The 23,637-nt window shown below is 44.8% G+C and overlaps 2 protein-coding genes across 2 annotated transcripts in view; one reads left to right on the plus strand and one right to left on the minus strand.

Moving 5' to 3' along the window:
• LOC115475147 (ciliogenesis-associated TTC17-interacting protein-like) overlaps nt 1-9,285 on the plus strand; it is a 102,224-nt gene extending 92,939 nt beyond the window's left edge. Inside the window, exons 11-13 of the mRNA XM_030210887.1 lie at nt 520-596; nt 4,948-5,036; nt 8,405-9,285. Of these exons, the coding sequence (XP_030066747.1) occupies nt 520-596; nt 4,948-5,036; nt 8,405-8,617 (379 nt within the window). The 3' untranslated portion in view covers nt 8,618-9,285. The remainder of the gene's footprint in view (nt 1-519; nt 597-4,947; nt 5,037-8,404) is intronic.
• Nucleotides 9,286-15,086: 5,801 nt separating this feature from the next.
• LOC115474232 (histone H2B-like) lies at nt 15,087-18,971 on the minus strand. Its single transcript, XM_030209610.1, has 3 exons — nt 18,889-18,971; nt 17,004-17,134; nt 15,087-15,328 (listed from the first exon to the last, which is right to left on the minus strand). Exons 2-3 carry the CDS (start codon nt 17,127-17,129, stop codon nt 15,092-15,094), a joined length of 363 nt encoding a protein of 120 aa, XP_030065470.1. The 5' UTR covers nt 17,130-17,134; nt 18,889-18,971; the 3' UTR covers nt 15,087-15,091.
• Nucleotides 18,972-23,637: the final 4,666 nt, after the last annotated feature.

The raw sequence follows: 23,637 nt of genomic DNA on the forward strand, positions 1-23,637 counted from the left end.
GCGCCAAATCCAAAGAGACCAGTCCGTAAGACACGGAAGTAAGAGCACCAAAATAATGTTTATTGGAACCCTACACAGTCCATGTTTCGGCTACAAACCCTTCATCAGGGGTCTAAAAACATAAAATAATATAATTTAAAAACATAAAAATGAAAACATTTCATCTAAAATATGCAACATATATGGGTCATAAAACGTAACGTATATAATTAAATATAACAATAATGAAAATCAATCATAATGATCTATCATAATAAAAATGATGTAATATATTGCACAGGATCAAAATTATAATGAGTTACAAACATGTGTTTTGATATGCAATAAAATGAAATAAAATATATATATATATGTATACACATACACAATCTCACTCACTTATGTAAAAAATTGGTATATTAAATATAACATCCAATTTACACACAATGAGTTTATAAAGCAAATAGAAGTGCCTATAAATGTATTTACATGGTTAAATATTTTCAGACAGACACCTAGTTCTATTTTGTTTTTCCTCAGACATATGTCCAGTCGTGTCCAGGTGGGATCCCCTACTACTATGAAGGTGCTCAAGATGCCTGTTTTGATTGAGAAAGGTAAGGAGTGCACAAGGCATCTCTGTACTACTACTACTACTATTTAACATTTCTAGAGCGCTACTAGGGTTACGCAGCGCTGTACAATTTAACATAGAGGGACAGTCCCTGCTCAAAGAGCTTACAATCTAATAGATAAGAGTGAGACAAATATAGGCCAATCAAGCCATTGTGACATCACTGATGAGGTTGGCTCTTAGGCATTGGTGGAATGAGGCATTATGACATCACAATCTCAGCTCTGGTTAAATCACTGCTATATGTAATACTACTACTACTACTTAACATTTCTAGAGCGCTACTAGGGTTACGCAGCGCTGTACAATTTAACATAGAGGGACAGTCCCTGCTCAAAGAGCTTACAATCTAATAGATAAGAGTGAGACAAATATAGGCCAATCAAGCCATTGTGACATCACTGATGAGGTTGGCTCTTAGGCATTGGTGGAATGAGGCATTATGACATCACAATCTCAGCTCTGGTTAAATCACTGCTATATGTAATACTACTACTACTACTTAACATTTCTAGAGCGCTACTAGGGTTACGCAGCGCTGTACAATTTAACAAAGAGAGACAGTCCATGCTCAAAGAGCTTACAATCTAATAGACAAGTGAACGGTCGGTCCGATAGGGGCAGTCAAATTGGGGCAGTCCGGATTCACCGAACGGTAAGGGTTAGGTGCCGAACGCAGCATTGAAGAGGTGGGCTTTAAGCAAAGACTTGAAGACGGGCAGGGAGGGGGCTTGGCGTAAGGGCTCAGGAAGGTTGTTCCAAGCATAGGGTGAGGCGAGGCAGAATGAGCGGAGCCTGGAGTTGGCGGTGGTGGAGAAGGGTACTCTGTACCGAGAATAGTCCTGTTGGGGCTTCAGTAGGATTTCGCTCAGCTCTTCTCAGTTGCTGTTCCTTGGGAAATTGTATCCTATGCCAGGGGGGCATAGATAGGCATGGACTTCTTATCTGTTCCCTTCTCCACTACTGCCAACTCCAGACTTCGCGCCTTCTGTCTCGCTGCACCCTACGCCTGGAATAAACTTCCTGAGCCCCTACGTCTTGCCCCATCCTTGGCCACCTTTAAAATCTAGACTGAAAGCCCACCTCTTTAACATTGCTTTTGACTCGTAACCACTTGTAACCACTTGCCTCCACCTACCCTCCTCTCTTCCATCCCGTTCACATTAATTGATTTGATTTGCTTACTTTATTTATTTTTTGTCTATTAGATTGTAAGCTCTTTGAGCAGGGACTGTCTTTCTTCTATGTTTGTGCAGCGCTGCGTACGCCTTGTAGCGCTATAGAAATGCTAAATAGTAGTAGTAGTAGTAGACTTGTGTGGCTCTTGTCCCAACTGTATTGAGAGTGTCTCAGAGAAGACCCTCTGCCTTCTGCCCCATGGTAGCCCACAGTTAATGAAAAAGTGAGCCATTCTATTCCCTAACCCAGCCCTTCCTCTCCTATCATTCAGGGATAGGAGGGGAGGAGTTAGGACTAGAGCAGGCACTGCGAAGCAAAGAAAAGCCCCTGCTCAGGGCCAGCCTTACCACTAGGCAGACTAGATATTTGCCTAAGGCAGGGCTCAACAAATCACGGGTGCCAAGTCGCCATGGCGCCTAGAAATTGCACACTGGTACCCAGAAGTTAATGCCCCTCTGAACTTTAGTGGGTTTTTTGTAACACTGCCTGGCATCTGTTATGGTTCTGCACCATGATTTGGCTCTCCTATGTAAGCTTGAGCCATGCAATGCAGGAAACTCAGGAGCCTTGCAGGACTTGAAACTGTGATACCAGCCTGAACTTCCTGTACAGCCTGGCTCAAGTTTCCATGAGACCTGAATTGGAACAGGGGCTAGGAAGCAGGCTGTTTCCTCTGCAAAGGCAGCCTGTGAGGTGATAGAGAGAGAGAGAGAGAGAGAGAGAGAGAGAGTGGGTGGGTAAAGGCTGGGGTAGGGGTTGAGAGAGAGAGAGAGTGGATGAAGGGTTGGGTTTAAGAGAGGGAAAGTGGGTGAAGGCTGAGCAGGGGTTTGGGGAGAAAGGCTAAGGGGAGGCTTCAGAAAGGGTGGATGAAGGGTGAGGGGAGGCTTGAGAGAGGGTGGGTGAAGGCTAAGGGAGGGTTTGAGAGAGAGAGACTGGCTGAAGGTTGAGGTGGGGGGTTGAGAGAGAGACTGGGTGAATCTGGGGGATTTGAGAGAGTGGGTGAAGGCTGAGGGGTGGGGTTTGAGAGAGAGTGGGTAAAAGCTTGTGGGAGGTTTAGAGAGAGAGTGGGCAAATGCTGGGGGATTTGAGAGAGTGGATGAAGGCTTGGGGGGGGGGGGTTGAGAGAGAAAGAGTGGGTGAAGGTTGGGGAGTTTGAGAGAGAGAGAGAGAGAGAGAGAGTGGGTGAAGGTTGAGGAGTGGGGATGAGAGACAGACTGAAAGCTGGAGGAGATTGAGAGAGAGAGTGGGTGAAGGCTGGGGGGGTTGAGAGAGAGAGTGGGTGGAGGCTGGGGAGTTTGAGAGAAAGAGAGAGAATGGGTAAAGACTGAGATAGGGTTAGGAGAGAGGCTGGGGGAGATGAGAGAGACTGGGTGAAGGCTGGGGGTGGGTATGAGTGAGCGAGTGAGAGAGAGACTAGTGGGGGCCCAGGTTTTTGTTCACATATGACGCAGAGGCAATTGCCTCTTTGGTTCACCTATCTACATAAGTACATAAGTAATGCCATACTGGGAAAAGACCAAGGGTCCATCGAGCCCAGCATCCTGTCCACGACAGCGGCCAATCCAGGCCAAGGGCACCTGGCAAGCTTCCCAAACGTACAAACATTCTATACATGTTATTCCTGGAATTTTGGATTTTTCCAAGTCCGTTTAGTAGCGGTTTATGGACTTGTCCTTTAGGAAACCGTCCAACCCCTTTTTAAACTCTGCTAAGCTAACCGCCTTCACCACTTTCTCCGGCAACAAATTCCAGAGTTTAATTACACGTTGGGTGAAGAAAACTTTTCTCCGATTTGTTTTAAATTTACTACACTGTAGTTTCATCGCATGCCCCCTAGTCCTAGTATTTTTGGAAAGCGTGAACAGACGCTTCACATCCACCTGTTCCACTCCACTCATTATTTTATATACCTCTATCATGTCTCCCCTCAGCCGTCTCTTCTCCAAGCTGTATAGCCCTAGCCTCCTTAGTCTTTCTTCATAGGGAAGTCGTCCCATCCCCGCTATCATTTTAGTCGCCCTTCGCTGCACCTTTTCCAATTCTACTATATCTTTCTTGAGATGCGGCGACCAGAATTGAACACAATACTCAAGGTGCGGTCGCACCATGGAGCGATACAACGGCATTATAACATCCTCACACCTGTTTTCCATACCTTTCCTAATAATACCCAACATATCTAGAGGGTACTGTCACACAGCTGACCGAATCTTTGAAAAGGGAGACGGCTGGCTTTTGCCAGTGATTTCCGGAGGCACTGTAAAGCTGATTTGCTAAAGTTTCTTTGCCCACAGACACAAAATAGGTGAAGAACCCTTAGTAAACCAGTTTCTAAATTGATCTGGAAGGGGATTCTCTCCACCCCCCCCCCCCCCAACTTCACTGTGGACAATGTTGGAAGGATAGGGAGGGAGAAGCAAGAGAGGTGTCCACTGCTGGCTCCTAGGTTTTGTAAACTTTGTTGAGGCCTGGCCTAAGGTGTCAGAATTTGGGGGACAGCGACACCGATAGTACTTACAATCTTCTGTGAGCATGACATGGGTCTCAGCACATGTGTGCAAACAAAAAGCGAAGAGGAAAATCCTCACGCAGATTAAAACCAATAAAAACAAAAAAAGTGAGGACAAATGTGGAGGAAATCCAAAGAACTTTATTGAGAAGCATAAAACGACCCGACACGGCCGTGTTTCGGCATCTAGGCCTGCATCAAGGGTCAAAAAAATCTCCTTTGGTTGTTACTTGATTGACGTCACTTCTGTGTACTGCCGTTGAGACGTGTTACAGTTGAGCTCTTAAACTTCTGAATTTGTGGGAAGTCCATTACCAGATTTTTTCTTGGTTTCTAATCAAGTAACAACCAAAGGAGATTTCTTTGACCCCTGATGCAGGCCTTGATGCTGAAACACGGCCGTGTCGGGTCGTTTTATGCCTCTCAATAAAGTTCTTTGGATTTCCTCCACATTTGTCCTCACTTGTTTTGTTTTTATTGCTCAGCACATGTGTGTCAGAGGGAGCAGGCCTTGTAAAGCACTGCTATGGATCAGTGCAAACCAGAAGCCCCTTCCCAATACATCCTACGAGGCTCAGCTGTGAGTGTAGGGAGGGACTGAACAGCAGAACAGTAGCTAAACTCACTTCTTTCTTTGCATGTGCAGAAGTCATAGATCCCAAACCCACGTTTGGGAAACAGCCACTGAATTGGGAAACAGATGCCCAGCTATACTCCCAGTTTTTGGACCGGAAGGTAAGAGGCAAAGAGCAGGTATTGGTTTTCCTTAAACTCAACCTGGTTTCATGGCACTTTTTAATGCTAGTAAGGGCCGATTCTGACCCAGCTGCAAACGCAGAAAAGCAGGGGAAAAAAAGTACCAAGGCAAAACATTGTCATTAACAAAAAAGCTGTGGTGTTAAGCTGAAGTGGAAACAGGCCCAATGTTAGATTTTCCGATGGGACTAAGACCCAGATGCATTAAAGACATTGGTAATTCCCGTTCCCTACCGATTCCATAGCAAATCGGTAGGGAACGGGAATGCATCAACGATAGGGAATGCAAATGAGCTACTCGTTGTAGCTCACTTGCATTCTCTAGTCCTTCGGTACCTGAGTCGGAGAATAGGGACGTCCCTTTAGATTAGGCTCCTCTCCCTGGTCTCTTCAGCCAATCAAAGCGGGCTTAGCTGGCTGTTGTCAGTGAAACGCGCTCTGATTGGCTGAAGAGACCAGGAAGAGGAGCCTAATCTAAAGGGACGTCCCGATTCTCCGGCAACCAGGAAAACATAAAAGTTTTGCTGTGGAGGGGCGGCAAAGACAAAATAGAAGGGGGGAAAAACACCAGCGCCGGCAGAGCTAAAAAAAAAATGCGAAAAAAAGACGTCTCTCAGAAGCGCAGGGAGAGTACGTCCTTAAAGGACGCCCTCACATGTGCTCCCTGCTTTTTTCTTTTTTTCTTTTTTACCTTTTTTGGGGGCCCTTTTCCTTTCCGATTCCCTCACAGGAGCCCTAACAAGAGGTCAGACATCTCGTTAGGGTTCCTACGGTAAGGGAATCGGAAAAACGGTAGTGCAGCTCATTATAATAGCTTTTCAAACATTTGCATTCCGTTTTCGTTGCCTGCTACCGTGGCAGGGAAAATGCCCTTAGTGCATGCCCGGGGTGAACTACTTGCGTTTTAAACTGGCTGGAACCAGTTTAAAACGCAAGTTGTGGGCTCGTTAGGTTTTGTGCATCTGGGCCTAAGCCCATGTCACACAGCACATGGGAACAGAAGTGCAGATCTGTGGATCAGTAGGACACTTCAAATTCTCCCATGCACACAGTACTCCTGGTGCAGTTCTGCAAATCTGCGGGCTTAAGCTGCCCTCTCCCCCTCTCCTGCAGAGATCACGTGGAAGGAGGAGGTTGAGGACGTCAACCACTGCATACTTCATATTCACAGTGGAGTCTAAGCCAACAGAGGAGGAGAAAGTGACCCGATGTGCAGGGGTCCACTTCCTCCTCCTGCCATGTGATCTCTGTGGGGGAGGTGGAGAGAACAGCCGATATGGACTGAATGCGCCATGAGGGTTGGCGAGGGGCACAGCAAGGTGAGTGTGCCATGGGGAAGGGAAGGAGCAGAAAGAACAAACTGAGCGTGCCATGTAGGGAGGGTAGGAGGGGGGCAGAGCAAGGTGAGTGTGTGCCCTGGGTTTTCAGGGGAGGGGCAGTGAAAGCCGAGATTGTGTCATAGAGGTGAGGGCAGAACAAGCTGGTGTTGAGGGGGGGGGGGGGGGAAGAATGAAGCTTCAGTCTGTGCCATGGAGAGGGTGGGAAAGATAGAATGAGAGCTGGGGAGAGGAGGAGGCGGAATTAGAAGTGGGAGTGAATGCCTGGGGGAGAAGAGAATGAGAGGTGGGGTACTGTATGTGGGAGAAGACTTTGGGAGCAGAATTAAGGGTCTTGCTAGGAGTTAGAGGAAGAGATGGAACTAGGAAGGCTGAAGCTGAGGAGGGAAAAGACAGAAGGGAATTTCAGGCCTTACGATGAGGAAATTCTGTGTAAAACACTATAAACAATGCAGAATTTTCAAAAATTTTGTGCAGTCATGTGCTCTCTGCTTTATGCAGTGTTATAAAGAGATGTATTAGCCACACTGTGATTGGCTGAGAAAAGCCCCAGGTATGTTGGCAGGTATATAACAATTCTTATAGAAAATTCCTGTGGTTATGAGTGAAATGCAAAATGCAACAATAGAGGGTTTTTCATATCATTTCTTTTTAATATGCAAAGCAAAATGCAACCAAAAATGTGCATTACATTGAAAGATTCCATATGTTAAGGAACGAGCTTCTTAAAAACATGAAAAGTGGAGCCCGATCTGTGAAGAAAGTTATGGGGAATTTGCATCACATCTCTTACTTTAAGTTGAATGAGTGTGGTAGCCGTTTTAGTCCACTCTTAAGGTTATCAATAGAAATCAAACAAAATAAAACATGGAAAAGAGAATAAGATGATACCTTTTTTATTGGACATAACTTAATACATTTCTTGATTAGCTTTCGAAGGTTGCCCTTCTTCGTCAGATCGGAAGTAAGCAAATGTGCTAGCTGACAGTGTATATAAGTGAAAACATTCAAGCATTACTATGACAGTCTGACAGGGTAGGAGGATGGGGGTGGGTCGGAGGTATGCATGGGGACATCAAAGCATATCATTGATATTCTAACAGGATGGGTGTGGATAGGTGAGGGGAGGGTGATCAACAGAGAAATACAGCTTTATGGTTTATAATGGATTAGGAACCCCATATCCTTGTTAAGTCCTTTCTGTTGGGTGTTAAAATATACAATCATTCTGACTTCAAAGGTCTTATGTTCTTGTATGGTTTTAAAGTTACCTTTCAGTATTCTCACTGTGAAATCACTGGTACAGTGTCCTGGTTCTGTGAAGTGCTGTCCCACCGGGGTGGGGGCCCTACTGGCTGTATTGGAATACTGAAAGGTAACTTTAAAACCATACAAGAACGCAAGACCTTTGAAGTCAGAATGATTGAATATTTTAACACCCAACAGAAAGGACTTAACAAGGATCTGGGGTTCCTAACCCATTATAAACCATAAAGCTGTATGTCTCTGTTGATCACCCCACCCCTCACCTATCCACACCCACCCTGTTAGAATATCAATGATATGCTTTGATGTCCCCATGCATACCTCCGACCCACCCCCATCCTCCCACCCTGTCAGACTGTCATAGTAATGCTTGAAGGTTTTCACTTATATACACTGTCATCTAGCACATTGCTTATTTCCGATCTGAGGAAGAAGGGCAACCTTCGAAAGCTAATCAAGAAATGTATTAAGTTATGTCCAATAAAAAAGGTATCATCTTATTTTCTTTTCCATGTTTTATTTTGTTTGATTTCTATTGATAACTTTAAGTTGAATGAAAATTTCTTCATACTTTTGCAGTAGGAAAAGGAGTTAGGAGGTGATTTTTCCATGAAAATATGTTTTTTTTGACACTGATTATTCCCCTCCGTCCCCAGCTTAATAATCTTACACGTAAGGAATGGTTACTGTGTTCCCCTGCCATCCTTTGGGGTGAGATCTCCTGACTCCGTGTTTCCATTGCAGGAGGAGCTGAGTGCCGACCATGCCTCTTACATCCGGCGGCACCCTGAAATGAGGCTCCTGCTGTCAGACTTCCTCCAGTTCCTGCTACTGCGTAAACCAGATGATGTCATCACTTTTGCTGCAGAGTATTTCGCTCCCTTTTCAGCCGGGATGCCATTAGAGGACACATTCCGGACATCCAACAAACCTAGTCCTTTCCGGGATTCCTCTTAATTAAAAGACACGACACTGTCCTTTTTGCGGACGTTAAGCGCGGAGGACAGATTGTTGCATCAGAGTCTACTCCGATAATAAGGTGAAGAGAAGCTTGGACTCATACAATTTGACTTAGCAGTTGTGCATAGGGGTTACCAGCTGGCTTCATTCTTTCAGGGCAGGTTGATCCAGGCCTGGTTTACCCCATATCCTGCTTTCCTTATGGATATCAGAACTACAGCTCTCTGCCTGCCATGGGGTAAACCAGGACTGGAGCAGCTTTGTCCTGACGTTACGGAATCACTTGGCAGTCCTGTCTGAGCATGTTAATAGTGTAATAAGGATGTACAAGGAGAACACATCTGGTTCTGGTTCTGCAGAACATGAGGAAATCCAGCCCTGGGTTTACCTCATTGCATGTAGAGCTTTTAGCCTTGGAATTCAGAACTACAGATCCCTGCATTCAGTGGGCTAAAACCAGGAAAGGGAGCAGCTCGGTGTCACCGTTAGACCTTGTAACGTTATTGAATGCACAACGGAGCAGCTAGCTGTATTCTGAAGATGAGAAGCACATTAAAGAGAGTTTGACCTGTGCTCTGCACTGGGGGGAGCCAAGCAACTGGGAAATGGGCAGAAATTGTTCGTGCGTACTCAGGGTCTGTTATTGCTGGATTAAAATGTTTCCAGGCCAGAGATCTATTTTGCCTTTGATTCATTCGGACACTGCTTTTTCTGGAGTTCCTTACTAATGGCACAGCAGACCCTGGTTTAGTCTTCAATCCCACCCCACCACAACTCTTCATTTATAGTCAGTTATTCTAATTAGGATAACAAGGGAGGAGTCCTCTTACAGAGTTTTAATTACATTTCATTACTTTCTAAGAAGAAAACACTAAATAAATCACACAATATACCATATAAGTTATATTAGACTAATATCCTTAGTACCTTAGCAAGTTTTAAATTATTGAAAAACTCAAAAAATACTAAGATGGATATAGCAGTCCAACAGCGAGAGGGTCGCTATCCAGTCGTTTGCATTGAGTGTCACAGGTATGATTATCTCCCAGTTGGTGAGAGGTTATATGTGTGCGAATGATGCAAAGAGCTCCTAGCTCTCAAAGAAGGGGTCTGTTCTCTTGAGGCTACTAACAGACTTGGAGGACCCGAAGGAGACATAGATAGAGGAGACCTACATGGACATTGTAGAGGAATCCCACCTCCAGTCTGGCAGCCCCTGTGCTTCCTTGGAGGAGGGAGGTCTCCTAGAAGGAGAGCAGCACCCTGGTGAAATAGGACTTACTCCTGTACAAGGACCTGCCCACCAGGGGATGCGCTATCCTCTTGCACCGAGGATATTTCTCCGTCGGCCCAGGCGGGAAGTGTTAGGACAGCTGTTGTAGTTGGTGATTCGATCATTAAGCATGCAGATGGCTGCCGGACGTGAGGATCGCCTGCCTGGTGCAAAGGTGGCAGACTTCACGCGTTACCTAGGTAGGATCTTAGATAGTGCTGGGGAGGAGCAGGCTGTCTTGGTACATGTGGGTACCAGTGTCATAGGAAAATGTGAGAGAGAGGTTCTGGAAGCCAAATTTAGACTCTTAGGTAGAAAGCTCAAATCCAGAACCTCTATGGGTAGCATTGTCTGAAATGCTACCCGTTCCATGTGCAGGGCCCAAGGGACAGGCAGAGCTCCGGAGTCTCAATGCGTGGATGAGACAATGGTGCAGGGAGGAGGAGGGTTTTAGATTTGTTAGGAACTGGGCAACATTCTGGGGAAGGGGGAGACTGTTCCGAAAAGATGGGCTCCAGCTTAACCGGAATGGAACCAAGCTGCTGGCGCTGACTTTTAAAAAGGAGATAGAGCAGCTTTTAAACTTGAATGGGGGGGGGGGGGGAGCCAACAGTCACCCAGGAATTCATGGTTCCGTGTGGAATATCCTTGCAGAATACTATTGAAACTGGACATTTAGGGAATCCCAGTAGAGAGGTTTCAATAGTGTTGAAAGTAAACCAGGTGTGCTTAAGGAGAGCACAGAATAAAGGATGCACATTACCCCCATCAATTTCTAAGCAGCCTATAAATCCAAGGAAAAAACACAATTTGAAGTGCCTGTATATAAATGCTAGAAGTCTAAAAATAAGATGGGAGAGTTAGAATATATAGCACTAAATGATGAGGTAGATATAATAGGCATCTGAGAAACTTGTTGGAAAGAGGACAATCAATGGGACACTGTGTTAACAGGGTACAAACTGTACTGCAATGATTGAAAGGATCAAATTGGAGGGGGGTTGTGCTATATGATAGAGGGAATTAAGTCAAATGTTTCACATGAAACAGCAACGTGGAATCATTATGGATAAAAATTCCGTGAAGGGAAGGGGTATACTGATAGGCTATACTGTCTGCCAGGACAAAATGAGCAGACAGATGAAGAAATGTTAACAGAAATTAGGAAAGCTGGCAAATTGGGCAACACTATAATAATGGGTGGTTTCAATTACCCTGATATTAATTGGATAAATGTTACATCAGGGAGTGCCAGGGAGATAACATTTCTAGATGTAATAAACTACTGCTTCTTGGAGCAACTGGTCCAGGAACCGACGAGGAGGAGCCATTTTGGATCTGGTCCTTGGTGGTGTGCAGGGCATAGTGCGAGAGGTTACAGCGTTGGGTCCCCTGGGAAAGAGTTTGAGCTGCTATCCAGGATGAACCCACAAAGGAAATCTATTGTAGCTGCATTTAATTTTTTAAAGGATGACTATAATAAAATGAGGAAAATGGTTAAAAAGAAAGCTAAAAGGATTGGCTGCAAAGGTTAGGACACTAATCAGGCCTGGACATTATTCAAAAATTCCATCTTGGAAGCCCAGACCAGATGCATTCCATGTATTTGCAAAGATGGAAAGAAGAGAAAACGACAGCCAGCATGGTTAAAAGTTGAAGTGAAGGAGGCTATTATGGCCAAAGGAATGTCCTTCAGAGAACGGAAAAAGGACCCAAATGAATAAAATAAGAAGCAACATAAGCACTGGCAAGTCAGATGCAAAGCATTAATAAAGAAAGCTTGAAGAGAAACTTGCCACACAGGCTAAAACTCACAGTAACAGCATTTTCAGGTACATCAGAAGCAGAAAGTCTGCAAGGGAATCCATGGGACCGTTAGATCACAAAAGAGCAAAAGGGGCACTCAGGGAGGACAAGGCCATAGTGGAGAAACGGAATGAATTCTTTGCTTTGGTCTTTACAGAAAAAGATGTACGAGATCTGCCTGTACCGGAAATTACTTTCAAGGGTGATGATGCGGAGGAACTGAAAGAAATCTTGGTGAACCTGGAAGATATACTGAGACAAATATTCTACATGACATTTGTCCCCCCAGGTTACCAGTGATGTCATCTCTTCGGAGACAAGCAAAGGGGTGGAGATAAAAAAATTTATAAATTATAGCTATACGTTAATCCAATTTCAAAATTGCAGTCACCCAACTAGAGTGTTTCCTGCAACATCACTAATGAATCACTATCCAAACAAACAATCTGTTTGTTATTACACTGTCCTCCAGGTAATTGGAATAAAGCAGAAGAGGAAATCACTGAATTTATCCCTAACACTTTGAGTTCATTTAGACAATGTTCTAGTGGCAGGTGACATTAACTTAGACCGGGACAAACCAAATGATTTTAATGCCAAGAGTTTTCTAAACTTCCTGAACTCTTGGCAATTTTCCCTTCCTATTTTCTCTATTGATAATCCAGCTCACACTGAAGGTCATCAACTAGACATATTCGCTTATAGATTCATGGATCCAAATAACTTTTATATTTCAGAAGTGACATGGAGGGGCATTTTCGAAAGGGATGTCCAAGTTGCGATTTAGATGTCCTTGCAAAACGTCCAAATCTAGGTTTGGGGAAAACCCGTATTTAAAAAAAAAAAAAAGATGGACATCCATCTTTCTTTTCGAAAATACCGTCAGAGTTGTCCAAATCCTTAAATTTGGACATCCCTAGACATGGGCGTTTCTGACTTTCGGCGATTTTTGAAACCAAAGACATCCATGTCAAAAACGTCCAAATGCAAACCATTTGGATGTGGGAGGAGCCAGCATTTGGAGGGCACTGGTCCCCCTGACATGCCAGGACAGCAATTGGGCACCCTAGGGGGCACTGCAGTGGACTTCATAAATTGCTCCCAGGAACATAGCTCCCTTACCTTGTGTGCTGAGCCCCCCCCCCCCACTACCATTGCCCTTATGGGTGAAGGGGGTACCTGTATATGGGTACCGTGGGTTTTGGAGAGCTCGCTGTTTCCTCCACAAATGTAGGGGGGGGAGGTATAGGCCTGGTCTGCCTATCTGAAATGCACTGCAGTACCCACTAAAACTGCTCCAGGGACCTACATGTGCTGTCATGGATCTGAGTATGACAGCTGAGGCTGTCACAATATATTTTTAAAGATGTTTGCGGGTGGGAGGGGTTTAGTGACCACTGGGTGAAATAATGGAGCTCATCCCCGATTCTCTCTGGTGGTCATCTGGTCATGTCAGGCACCTTTTTTTACCTTATTCGTAATAAAACTTGTCCAGATGAAGACGTCCAAGTGTTTGTCAGGGGCACCCTTTGGTTTTTTTGATTATGGATCAAAGACATCCAAGTGCTAGGCATGCCCAAGTCCCGCCTTCGCTACATCTCAAACATGCCCCCTTGAAATGTAGATGTCCTTGTGACGGACTGCAGTTGGAGAGTCCAAAATCAGGTTTCAATTATACCAATTTGGACATCTCTGGGTGAAGGATGTCCATCTTTTGAAAATGAGTCCAATAGTCTCCCATACCCTGGTCAGACCATAGTAAACTGACTTTCACATTTAATTGGAAACAAGACAGTCTAACTCCAATATGGTCATTAAAAGATCCACCTTCAAAACTAGAGACAAAATTAACGCTATCAAATTCTGGGTCTAAAGTTCTCTATGATGAACTTCAATCAACTTCACATACTGAATGAGATAGCACCAGGAAAAAACAAAATCTAGGCCCTTTAAGAAAATAGGCCCCTGATTCACAGAGAAGATTCTTGAGGCAAAAAGACAATGCAGAAGTCTAGAGTATGGTCAAAAATCTAAATGCAGAAAATTGGACTACTTGGAGAAAATCATTGAACGAATACAATTACAAAATTATGAAAGCTAAAACTTCCTATTATACAAAAATAGATAGGTGAGTTCTCACTAAACACATGGAAACTTTATGCTTTAGTCACTAATCTGATACTCAGCCTCTAACCGCTGTTAATGAACCGAATCCATCTGCAGACCAGTTTGCGAAGTACTTCTCTCAGAAACAATTTGAGTTGTTCTAAAACTATCATAACAGACCTTCTTAGCTATCCTAATAATTTATTCACATGCCTACCAGTGGACATAATATGGTCCCCTTTTTTCCCCCCCCCAACCAATACTGTGGCAGAGTGGTTAGAGCATTGGTCTTGCAATCCAGAGGTGGCCAGTTCAAATCCCGCTGCTGCTTCTTGTGATCTTGGGCAAGTCACGTAACCCTCCATTGCCTCAGGTACAAACTTAGATCGTGAGCCCTCCTGGGACAGAGAAATATCCAGAGTACCTGAATGTAACTCACTTTGAGCTACTACTGAAGAAGGTGTGAGCAAAATCTAAATAAAATAAATATGCAGGAGCCATGAGTCCCAACATAATCCCAGCTAATGAATTTTCATGTATGCCAAAGCCTGAATTGTGGGACCTGGAAGCCCACCCAAGACAGTAGCAAACTAATGGCATTTACCCTCCACCCTCATCTCAAAATATAATTTTGATAACATTTACTGGACTAAAGATGTCATGGCCATAGTGACCTGTTGAGTGAAGCAATGCAAGTCTGTCTTGGAGACACTTGAGGGGGCAGAGATGAATAGGTTCCCTTAGTATCTTCATACAGAAAGGAGATTTCTTCCTGACCCTGTCCCCAGACATCCATGGAAAGCCCTGCCCACCCCTGGGAAACTGGTCCCAGCCCCCTTCTCTTCAGATCCAAACTTGCTTTAGGGGATTTGCATCCTTCCACGAGAGGAAACTGCAATTTGGCCTTTTGCCATCATCCCTAATGTTTAGCAGCTTCCTTGAGGTAGGGGGAAAAGAGGCAAGGCACTGGAAACTCCCATGTATAGGAAGAGTACTCCTGATATAGTTCAGCCTCATCTGGTACCATGCCCGAATCAAAATCCAGACAACCTGATGCAGCCATTACCTGACTAAACCCTGCACCATTGGCCTCTGTCCCCCTACTCAATGTGGTGCCTAGCCTGGAGGCGGCCATCTTGCTGGGTCACATGCAGGTAGAGCAGCCCAGCCACAGCAACTTGTTACCCTCCCAGTCTAGACCAGTGGAGGGTAAATTAAAGGAGCAGCACACAGGATATTTAAAAAAGTCAAATCTTTATTATCAAAATACAAAACATGTTTAGTAATCACCTAGCACCAAGATACTTTGCTACTGCTTTGCTGGCCTCCGACACGGCATGCTTGGCAAGCGCCCCAGGGAGCACCAGCCTCACTGCATCCTGGATCTCCTGGCTGGTGATGGTGCTTCTCTTGTTATACAGAGCCAGCCTGGCAGCCTCAGAGGCCAGACGCTCAAACATATCATTGTTTAAACAGTTCAGGATGTCCATGGCCAAGCGGGACAAGCTCAGATCAGGGTGCACCTAGTAGAGAGACGTGCGTTAGTAAGCTTAAACACCTTTTGATGATGAAGTTAACTACTGCGCCAATCCTAATGGAGGGGAGCTTCTGGTCACCTCAGACCATCAGCTGACTAGAAGCTCCTCTCCATTAGGAGGGATTGAAACACAGTTAATTGTAGCTAAACTTGGGATAACATGCAACAAACCACTAGAGAAGCCAATATAATCAACCACCATCTGGAGACTTACTGCCATTAATATCACCTCTGCAACTCCAGTACCAACTGGATATTTGACCATGAACTCTTTCATGTTCATTTCTCCTACATCATAGTAACATAGTAAATGACTGCAGAAAAAGACCTGCATGGTCCATCCAGTCTGCCCAACAAGATAAACTCATATGTGCTACTTTTTGTGTATACCTTACCTTGATTTGTACCTGTCCTTTTCAGGGCACAGACCGTGTAAGTCTGCCCAGCACTATCCCCGCCTCCCAACTACCAGCCCCGCCTCCCACCACCGGCTCTGGCACAGACCGTATAAGACTGCCCAGCACTATCCCTGCCTCCCGCCACCGGCTCTGCCACCCAATCTCATATCCAGTCACAGTAAAACTAAGCTCACACTTAACATGAGTAAAGTGCACCAGTGCAGTCACCATCTAAATCTTTCAAATGGATCTGCCTTCATTTATGTTTCAAAAGATTTTAAATGGGGAAAAACCCTACACCGAGGATGAGACCAGAACTTTTAGTACAGCACTGTCTCCCTTTTCTGTAAGAATGTATAGTTTCTTGCTTTTAAACTAGCTTAACTGCTTAGCTGTTACTATAAACCAAGTAGTGGCTAAATTTTGAAATCAACACCAAACAAACTTTTCAATCACATCAGATCTGGCAACAAGCCTTTCAACTCCGATTCTTCACAAGAAAAACTTATTATATAGGTTTTCAATACTCAACCCACACTTAAGTTCCATTATTTTATAATTTTATAAGGTGACCTCAGCGGTACTCATTGCCAGAAATGTAGACATAGCAAAGTAAGTCAGCACCCACTTCATCGGTCCACCCGACTTCTATAATTTTCCACTCTATTCTATCATCAATTAAATAACTAACTTATTTAAATCACTTATCTTTTCTCTTTCAGCTGAATCCCCTAGTCTGAAAGAGAAAAGTGATTTAATTGATAAGAGAATAGAGTGGAAAATTATAGAATCGGGTGGACTGATGAAGTGGGTGCTGACTGACTTTGCTATGTCTACATTTCTGGCAATGAGTACCGCTGAGGTCACCTTATAAAATAATGGAACTGAACAATTGATGTGGTTTGAGTATTGAAAACCTATATAATAAAAGTTTTTCTTGTGAAGAATCGGAGTTGAAAAGATTGTTGCTAGCTGTTACTATAAGCATTTGCCAGCCTTGCGGCCCTGTTATTTTGAGAATTGCTCATGATCAGAGAATTAAAAAAAAAAAAGCAGGATCCTACATTTACCTGCGAATAAAGTGCTCTTAAGTTCAGGCATCTGTTGATCTCAATTTTGCTTTGGCTGCAGCTGTGCTTTACCGACAGTGCCCCCTTCCAGTTACCTACTGGTTGAACTGGGCCAGTTCATATAAGTTCTCCCACTTCCCCCTTACGTCCCAAGCACAAGATTTTCCATGCAGTTGGCATGTCCGAGACTTACTTGTTTCAGAATTTTGAAGATGAAGCTGGAATAAGTCTCCTTCCTCTTCCCCTTTCTAGTCTTTAGGGCAGGCCTGTCTGCTTTGCTGGTTCCAGGCTCCTTCTTGGCAGCAGTGCCAGGCTTCATACCGACTGCCAAGACAAGCAATTCAACAAGCTCAGACAACACAAAACAGCAAATACAATCCCAGGGTCTCAGTGTCTTCTCTCCCCCTCCTAGTGAAGTATGAGGAAAGCAGTTACCTTCACAGGCATCACTATTGTAGAAGCATTATGGTGAGGTGATCTATAGACCAATGGGAAAACAAAAGTCACCAATGGAGGTGTGTTGGGGGAGGGGGGAGAGAAGAACACTACCTGTTGTAATTGGGGACCCAATACAGACAGCACCTGATGTCCTTGGTATCTAATATAGGCTCAACCGCCATGGACCCCAGTTCCTTCCCATCACATCTCCATTAGCCCACTCCCCTCCTGCCTCACTGTTCCTAGACCCTGCAGGATTGTCACCTGGTACCACTTTTGCTTCCAGTCTGCACCCATAGACCCCATCCCCACAGATGCCTTTGTGGGAATCCTATGGAAAAGGTTCATGGAACTGTTGCATTATTTTGCCAACACACACAAATAGTACTGTAGCTTTGGTGGTGGGAAGGGGGGGCAGGAAGGTAAGACTTGAATAAGTAGGTGAGTAGAATTACATTTTTCAGATTCTCTCGAATGAAGGTCAAAGGAATTGTTCCAGTCAATATAGTACTTGTTATTCAGTGACTGAACAAGTGTTTCTATACTAGGGAAGCAGGCCAGATATATTAGCCAAAAATGAAGTCCTAGAGACATGATGGTATCTATAAGTCAAAGAACCTAAACAATCCAGGAACATAAGACTGAAGATGAGCAGATACTTCAGAGAATGAAGACTTACAATATTAGAAGCTGTGCCACCCAAGTCTTAAAACCCCATTTCTATCTTCTCCTCCACGGCACACTCAGGTTTCTAGTATTACTCTTACTTATCCTGACTTCCAAAAAAAATGTGTTTTGGGTATAAACATTATCTCCTTATCACATTGGGGGGGGGGGGGGGGTAGGGAGTTTTGTTAAACTCTTAATCCTCTACACTAAAGTAAGCCAACACCCCTGTTCCATGCAATCATGGAGAGTATTGACTAGGCAGCCACCACTGCAAGGAGACAAGTCAAGACTTTTTAAAGCTACAGAGGCTCAATACAGTGCAAGTGAAAAGGCTTTTCAGGTTTCCTGTGGTGGAGAGACTAGGGACTATGGCATCTAGGTTCTGGAAACATACTGGAAGTCAACTAGTAAAACTGGTTGAGAGTTAGAAGCAGGGACACCATGTACTACACATCCAGCTTAAGGGACTGCAAAAAAAAAAAAAAAAAAAAAAATTGTTTCAGGACTACTTAACAGTTGAAGTCTTTAAGCAGGTCACCTCCTCTAGAGATGGTGTAATACACCTAGTGTATAATGCCATTACCTAACCCAGTGGTTCCCAAACCTGGTCAGTCAGGTTTTCAGGATACCCACAATGAATATTTATGAGAGTGAGAGATCTCTCAAATATTCATTGTGGGTATCCTGAAAACCTGACTAGCCAGGGTGCCTCCAGGACCAGGTTTGGAAACCACTGGTATCATAGTAAATGACAGCAGATAAAGACCTGAACCGTCCTTGCTATAGCTGACAGTATGGTTAGGAAACCAGTGCAATAAGGGTCTTCCCCAGAGAGTAGGAATAGACACCCTCTTAGAGGTCATATTTAGTCAAAAGGTAAACACTGAATCACTTTTACCTACTCACAACTAAAGCATCAAAACCATAAAGTCCTAAATCAGTGAAATAAATAAACCTACACCATAGCTTACCTCTACCACCAACCCAGTAATTTCAGTACAGAGAAGTCTAGTCTGTTTAGCAGAAGGCTAGGGAGGGGCTCTTTTATTCCCAGGACACAGGTGGGCTCCCTGGCTGGTCTTCATTACATTTAAGAGCTTCACCTGCAGGGGTCTGGAGCTGCTCCCGACAAACTGCCGTGCATCAGCCCCCTGCCCTCCAGCTAAGAACATCACCACTTGATTTTCATATTAGTTCTCTCACTGCCCCCTTTTGTCCCAAGCATAAGAGTTTCCATGCAGGTGGCATGAAGTGAATTGTATTTGTCAGATGTGTTAAACATTTCCCCATAAACAGGGCAGGAGCAGAAGAGCAGTGAGTGCCTGAAAGGTGCCAAAAAAAGCATGTCTGAAGATGTGTTTTTAAGAAATGTGAATTTGTGGAAAGCTGTAGATCTAAGTGGTTAAATTATCATGCAAATATGAGATCTGGACTTTAATTACCTGCCCTTCCAAATCCAAGCTAAAGGTGTCATGTTCAGGTATGTAACAGTCTGTATTTTTCTGTGGTAGGGGCTCACACATGAAGCAGTGGAGGGTTAAGGAACTTGCCCAAGGTCGAAAGGCGTATCAGAAAGAGAAATGGGATTTCAGGGCACCCAGGTGAACCTTTCCAAGTATGCTAGATACCTCCAGATGAAATTTAGTGCTGAGTATTCTTTGCTCCCTAAAGTATCACAAAACAAAACAAAAGTAGAAAAAGTGAAGTTTACAAAATGGGATGTTTTACTTCTTGAGAAAGGAGAGGAACCAACCTGTAGGTGAAGGGGAATAATGGTTTCAGTTCCTCCTCTGAACCATAATTTTGCATCTTTAGCTGATAATGTTAAGTGAAGCAGAGCCTGAACTGAGTCGTGCAAAGCAAGAGGCAGAGCTGGGATTAAACCAGACTAAATGAATTTTCTCTATATCGTTTTTGGGTCCCAGATTCCAGAACTTCAAACACTACAATATCTTCTTCTGTTACATAAATATATTATCTATTTCATAGTACTACTACTACTTAGCATTTCTAAAGCGCTACAAGGGTTACGCAGCGCTGTACAAGTTAAAACATGGAGAAGGACAGTCCCTGCTCAAGAGAGCTTACAATCTAAAGGTGACCTCATGTAACAGAAGAAGACATTGTAGTGTTTGAAGTTCTGGAATCTGGGACCCAAAAACGATATAGAGGGCAACTCTAGAGGTTCTGGAAAAGTGGGAAGAAGCCACTGAGATTGGTATAAATGAATTTTCTGCCAGGTCCTTGAACTGGACTCAACTGCTGCCAAGGTGGGAACTGGAGACGGCACCTACCCCCCAGCTAATTCATCCCTAACTGAGGCACATGGAGATGTGTACATAGGCGTATTTTCAAAGCACTTAGGATTACAAAGTTACATAGAGGGGCATAATTAAACGGCGACCATCTATTTGGCCGGCGCCACAAAGAGGCGGTCTTCACCGCATAATCGAAAAAGATGGGCGCCCATCTTTTGTTTCGATAATACGGTTGGGGCCTGCCAAATACATTGGATTTGGCTGGGTTTGAGATGGCCGGCATCAGTTTTCGGTGATAATGGAAACCAAAGTCGCCCATCTCAACCCCGGCTAAATCCAAGGCATTTGGTCGTGGGAGGAGCCAACATTTGTAGTGCACTGGTCCCCTCACATGCCAGGACACCAAACGGGCACCCTAGGGGGCACTTCTAAAAATTAGAAAAAGCTCCCAGGTGCATAGCTCCCTTACCTTGGGTGCTGAGCCCCCCAAAACCCACTCCCCACAACTCTACACCATTACCATAGCCCTTATGGGTACAGTGGGTTTCTGGTGGGTTTTGGAGGGCTCCCATTTACCACCACAAGTGTAACAGGTAGGGGGGGATGGGCCTGGGTCCACCAGTCTGAAGTGCACTGCACCCACTAAAAACTGCTCCAGGGACTTGCATACTGCTGTCATGGAGCTGGTTATGACATTTGAGGCTGGCATAGATGCTGGAAAAAATGTTTTAAGGGTTTTGTTTTTAGGGTGGGAGGGGGTTGGTAACCAGTGGGGGAATAAGGGGAGGTCATCCCCGATTCCCTGCAGTGGTCATCTGGTCAGTTGAGGAACCTTTTTGAGGCTTGGTCGTGAATAAAAATGGACCAAGTGAAGCTGGCGAAATGCTCATCATCCGGCTGGCTGAAGTCGCCCATCTGTTAACCACGCCCATGCCCGCCCATGCCCTGCCTTCGCTACGCCACCGACACGCCCCTTTTGACTTTTGCTGGCTCCACGACGGACTGCAGTTGAAACCGGCCAAAATCGGCTTTCGATTATACCGATTTGGCCGGTTCTGAGAGATGGTCGGCCATTTCCCGATTTGTGTCGCAAGATGGCCGGTCTTCTCTTTCGAAAATTAGCTGGATAGTAACCTATGGAACTTTGTTAGTCTAAGTGCTTTGAAAATTAGCCCCCAAAGTGACCGACCCCAGGGTCCCACAGAGAGTCAGTGACAGGGCTGGGACTAGAACTGAGACACAGAAAGATAAAGTGACCGACCCCAGGGTCCCACAGAAGAGTCAGTGACAGGGATGGGATTAGAACTGAGACACAGGAAGATAAAGTGACCAACCCCAGGGTCCCACAGAAGAGTCAGTGACAGGGCTGGGATTAGAATTGAGACACAGAGAGATAAAGTGACTGACCCCAGGGTCCCACAGAAGAGTCAGTGACAGGGCTGGGATTAGAACTGAGACACAGGAAGATAAAGTGACTGACCCCAGGGTCCCACAGAGAGATAAAGTGACTGACCCCAGGGTCCCACAGAAGAGTCAGTGACAGGACTGGGATTAGAACTGAGACACAGAGAGATAAAGTGACCGACCCCAGGGTCCCACAGAGAATCAGTGACAGGGCTGGGATTAGAACTGAGACACAGGAAGATAAAGTGACCGACCCCAGGGTCCCACAGAAGAGTCAGTGACAGGGCTGGGATTAGAATTGAGACACAGAGAGATAAAGTGACCAACCCCAGGGTCCCACAGAGAATCAGTGACTGGGCTGGGATTAGAACTGAGACACAGAAAGATAAAGTGACTGACCCCAGGGTCCCACAGAAGAGTCAGTGACAGGGCTGGGATTAGAATTGAGACACAGAGAGATAAAGTGACCAACCCCAGGGTCCCACAGAGAATCAGTGACAGGGCTGGGATTAGAACTGAGACACAGGAAGATAAAGTGACCGACCCCAGGGTCCCACAGAGAATCAGTGACAGGGCTGGGATTAGAACTGAGACACAGGAAGATAAAGTGACTGTCCCCAGGGTCCCACAGAAGAGTCAGTGACAGGGCTGGGATTAGAACTGAGACACAGGAAGATAAAGTGACTGACCCCAGGGTCCCACAGAGAGTCAGTGACAGGGCTGGGATTAGATCTGAGACACAGAGAGATAAAGTGACTGACCCCAGATGTGTGTTGAGGAAATTTGGATGTTTATTGGATATGATTTATAGACACGTTTTAATAGTTAACGGACTTGCACACTATCTGCTTATTCATCATCTAATATAACAATTCATCTGATACAAATTAGCTATATCTTGGTATATACTGTAGTTTGTATTTGCTTAGCTCACGCCATTCTTTATTAATTTTGGTGGAAAGTAACAGTGTTACTAGTTCATGGAGCTGACTTTGCAAATTTTATACGTTTTTACTAAATCAGCCTCTTAGAGCCCTGTTTACTAAGCTGTGCTGTAGGCACCCTAAGGATAGAGAATGGATGATCCTCAGAAGCTTAGCGGAGGTTGGGAGGTGGGGCTAGTGCTGGGCAGACTTCTACGGTCTGTGCCCTGAAAATGGCAGATACAAATCAAGGTCAGGTCTACACATAAAGTAGCACATATGAGTTTATCTTGTTGGGCAGACTGGATGGACCGTGCAGGTCTTTTCCTGCCGTCACCTACTATGTTACTATGTTAGATAAATGACTTTAGCATATTACTAATGGACTGAAAGTCAATTTAGTTATTATAAGGTGCATATTTTGTGCTACTTGGTCTTGTGACATGTTCTATTCCAGTTGGGGGGGGGGGGGGTGTGCATTCACTCATAACTGAGCACATTTCACAATATTTATTAATTTTGATAGATTTGGTTTGATGTTATCATTTGTATATTGTTAGCAACGTAGCTTATTAATTTCCCTTATATTTAGTTTTTGGACTGATGATTTTTGCCAGGGAGGTGGGTGGGAAGATGAGGAAGGTGATAGAATTATGAGAGATGGAGGAGGGGGGGGGGGACAAAAATGGTGATGTGATTATGCTGTTGAATGGGGGGGGGGGGTGATGTGTTTCTAACAGGACTGTGGGGATGAAATGGGGTCATGTATCTATGATGGGGGGGGGGGGGGTTGATGGGATGTGACTTGGCTTCACACCTTTCTAACTAGTAGCTCAAGGTGGGTTACATTCAAGTACAGAAGGTAATTTCCTGCCCCCACAGGGCTCACTAAGTTTCTACCTGAGGCAGTGGAGGGTTAAGTGACCTGTGCAAGATCACAAGGAGCGGCAGCAGGATTTGAACCCTGAGCTTCTGCTGTTGTCAGTGCACTGCTCTGGTATGGGATAGAACAGGAACAGACGTCCTACCTAAAGAAAAAGTTTTCCCGGGGTTTTCCATGTTCATTAATTCAGGGCTCCCAGTCGTTTGTGAAAGAGGATAAACAGGCTGCTATGGGTATGTCAGACTGTCCTGT

Source organism: Microcaecilia unicolor, chromosome 7 (assembly GCF_901765095.1).
Source record: "Microcaecilia unicolor chromosome 7, aMicUni1.1, whole genome shotgun sequence".
Classification (NCBI taxonomy): domain Eukaryota; kingdom Metazoa; phylum Chordata; class Amphibia; order Gymnophiona; family Siphonopidae; genus Microcaecilia; species Microcaecilia unicolor.

Bases quoted from the DNA above. Each gene is read 5' to 3' on its own strand.
- LOC115474232 (XM_030209610.1), bottom strand. From the start codon at position 17,129: ATGAAGCCTGGCACTGCTGCCAAGAAGGAGCCTGGAACCAGCAAAGCA. The intron at 15,329-17,003 runs GTAAGTCTCGGA...TCTCTCTACTAG, and splicing joins TCTTCAAAATTCTGAAACAA to GTGCACCCTGATCTGAGCTT.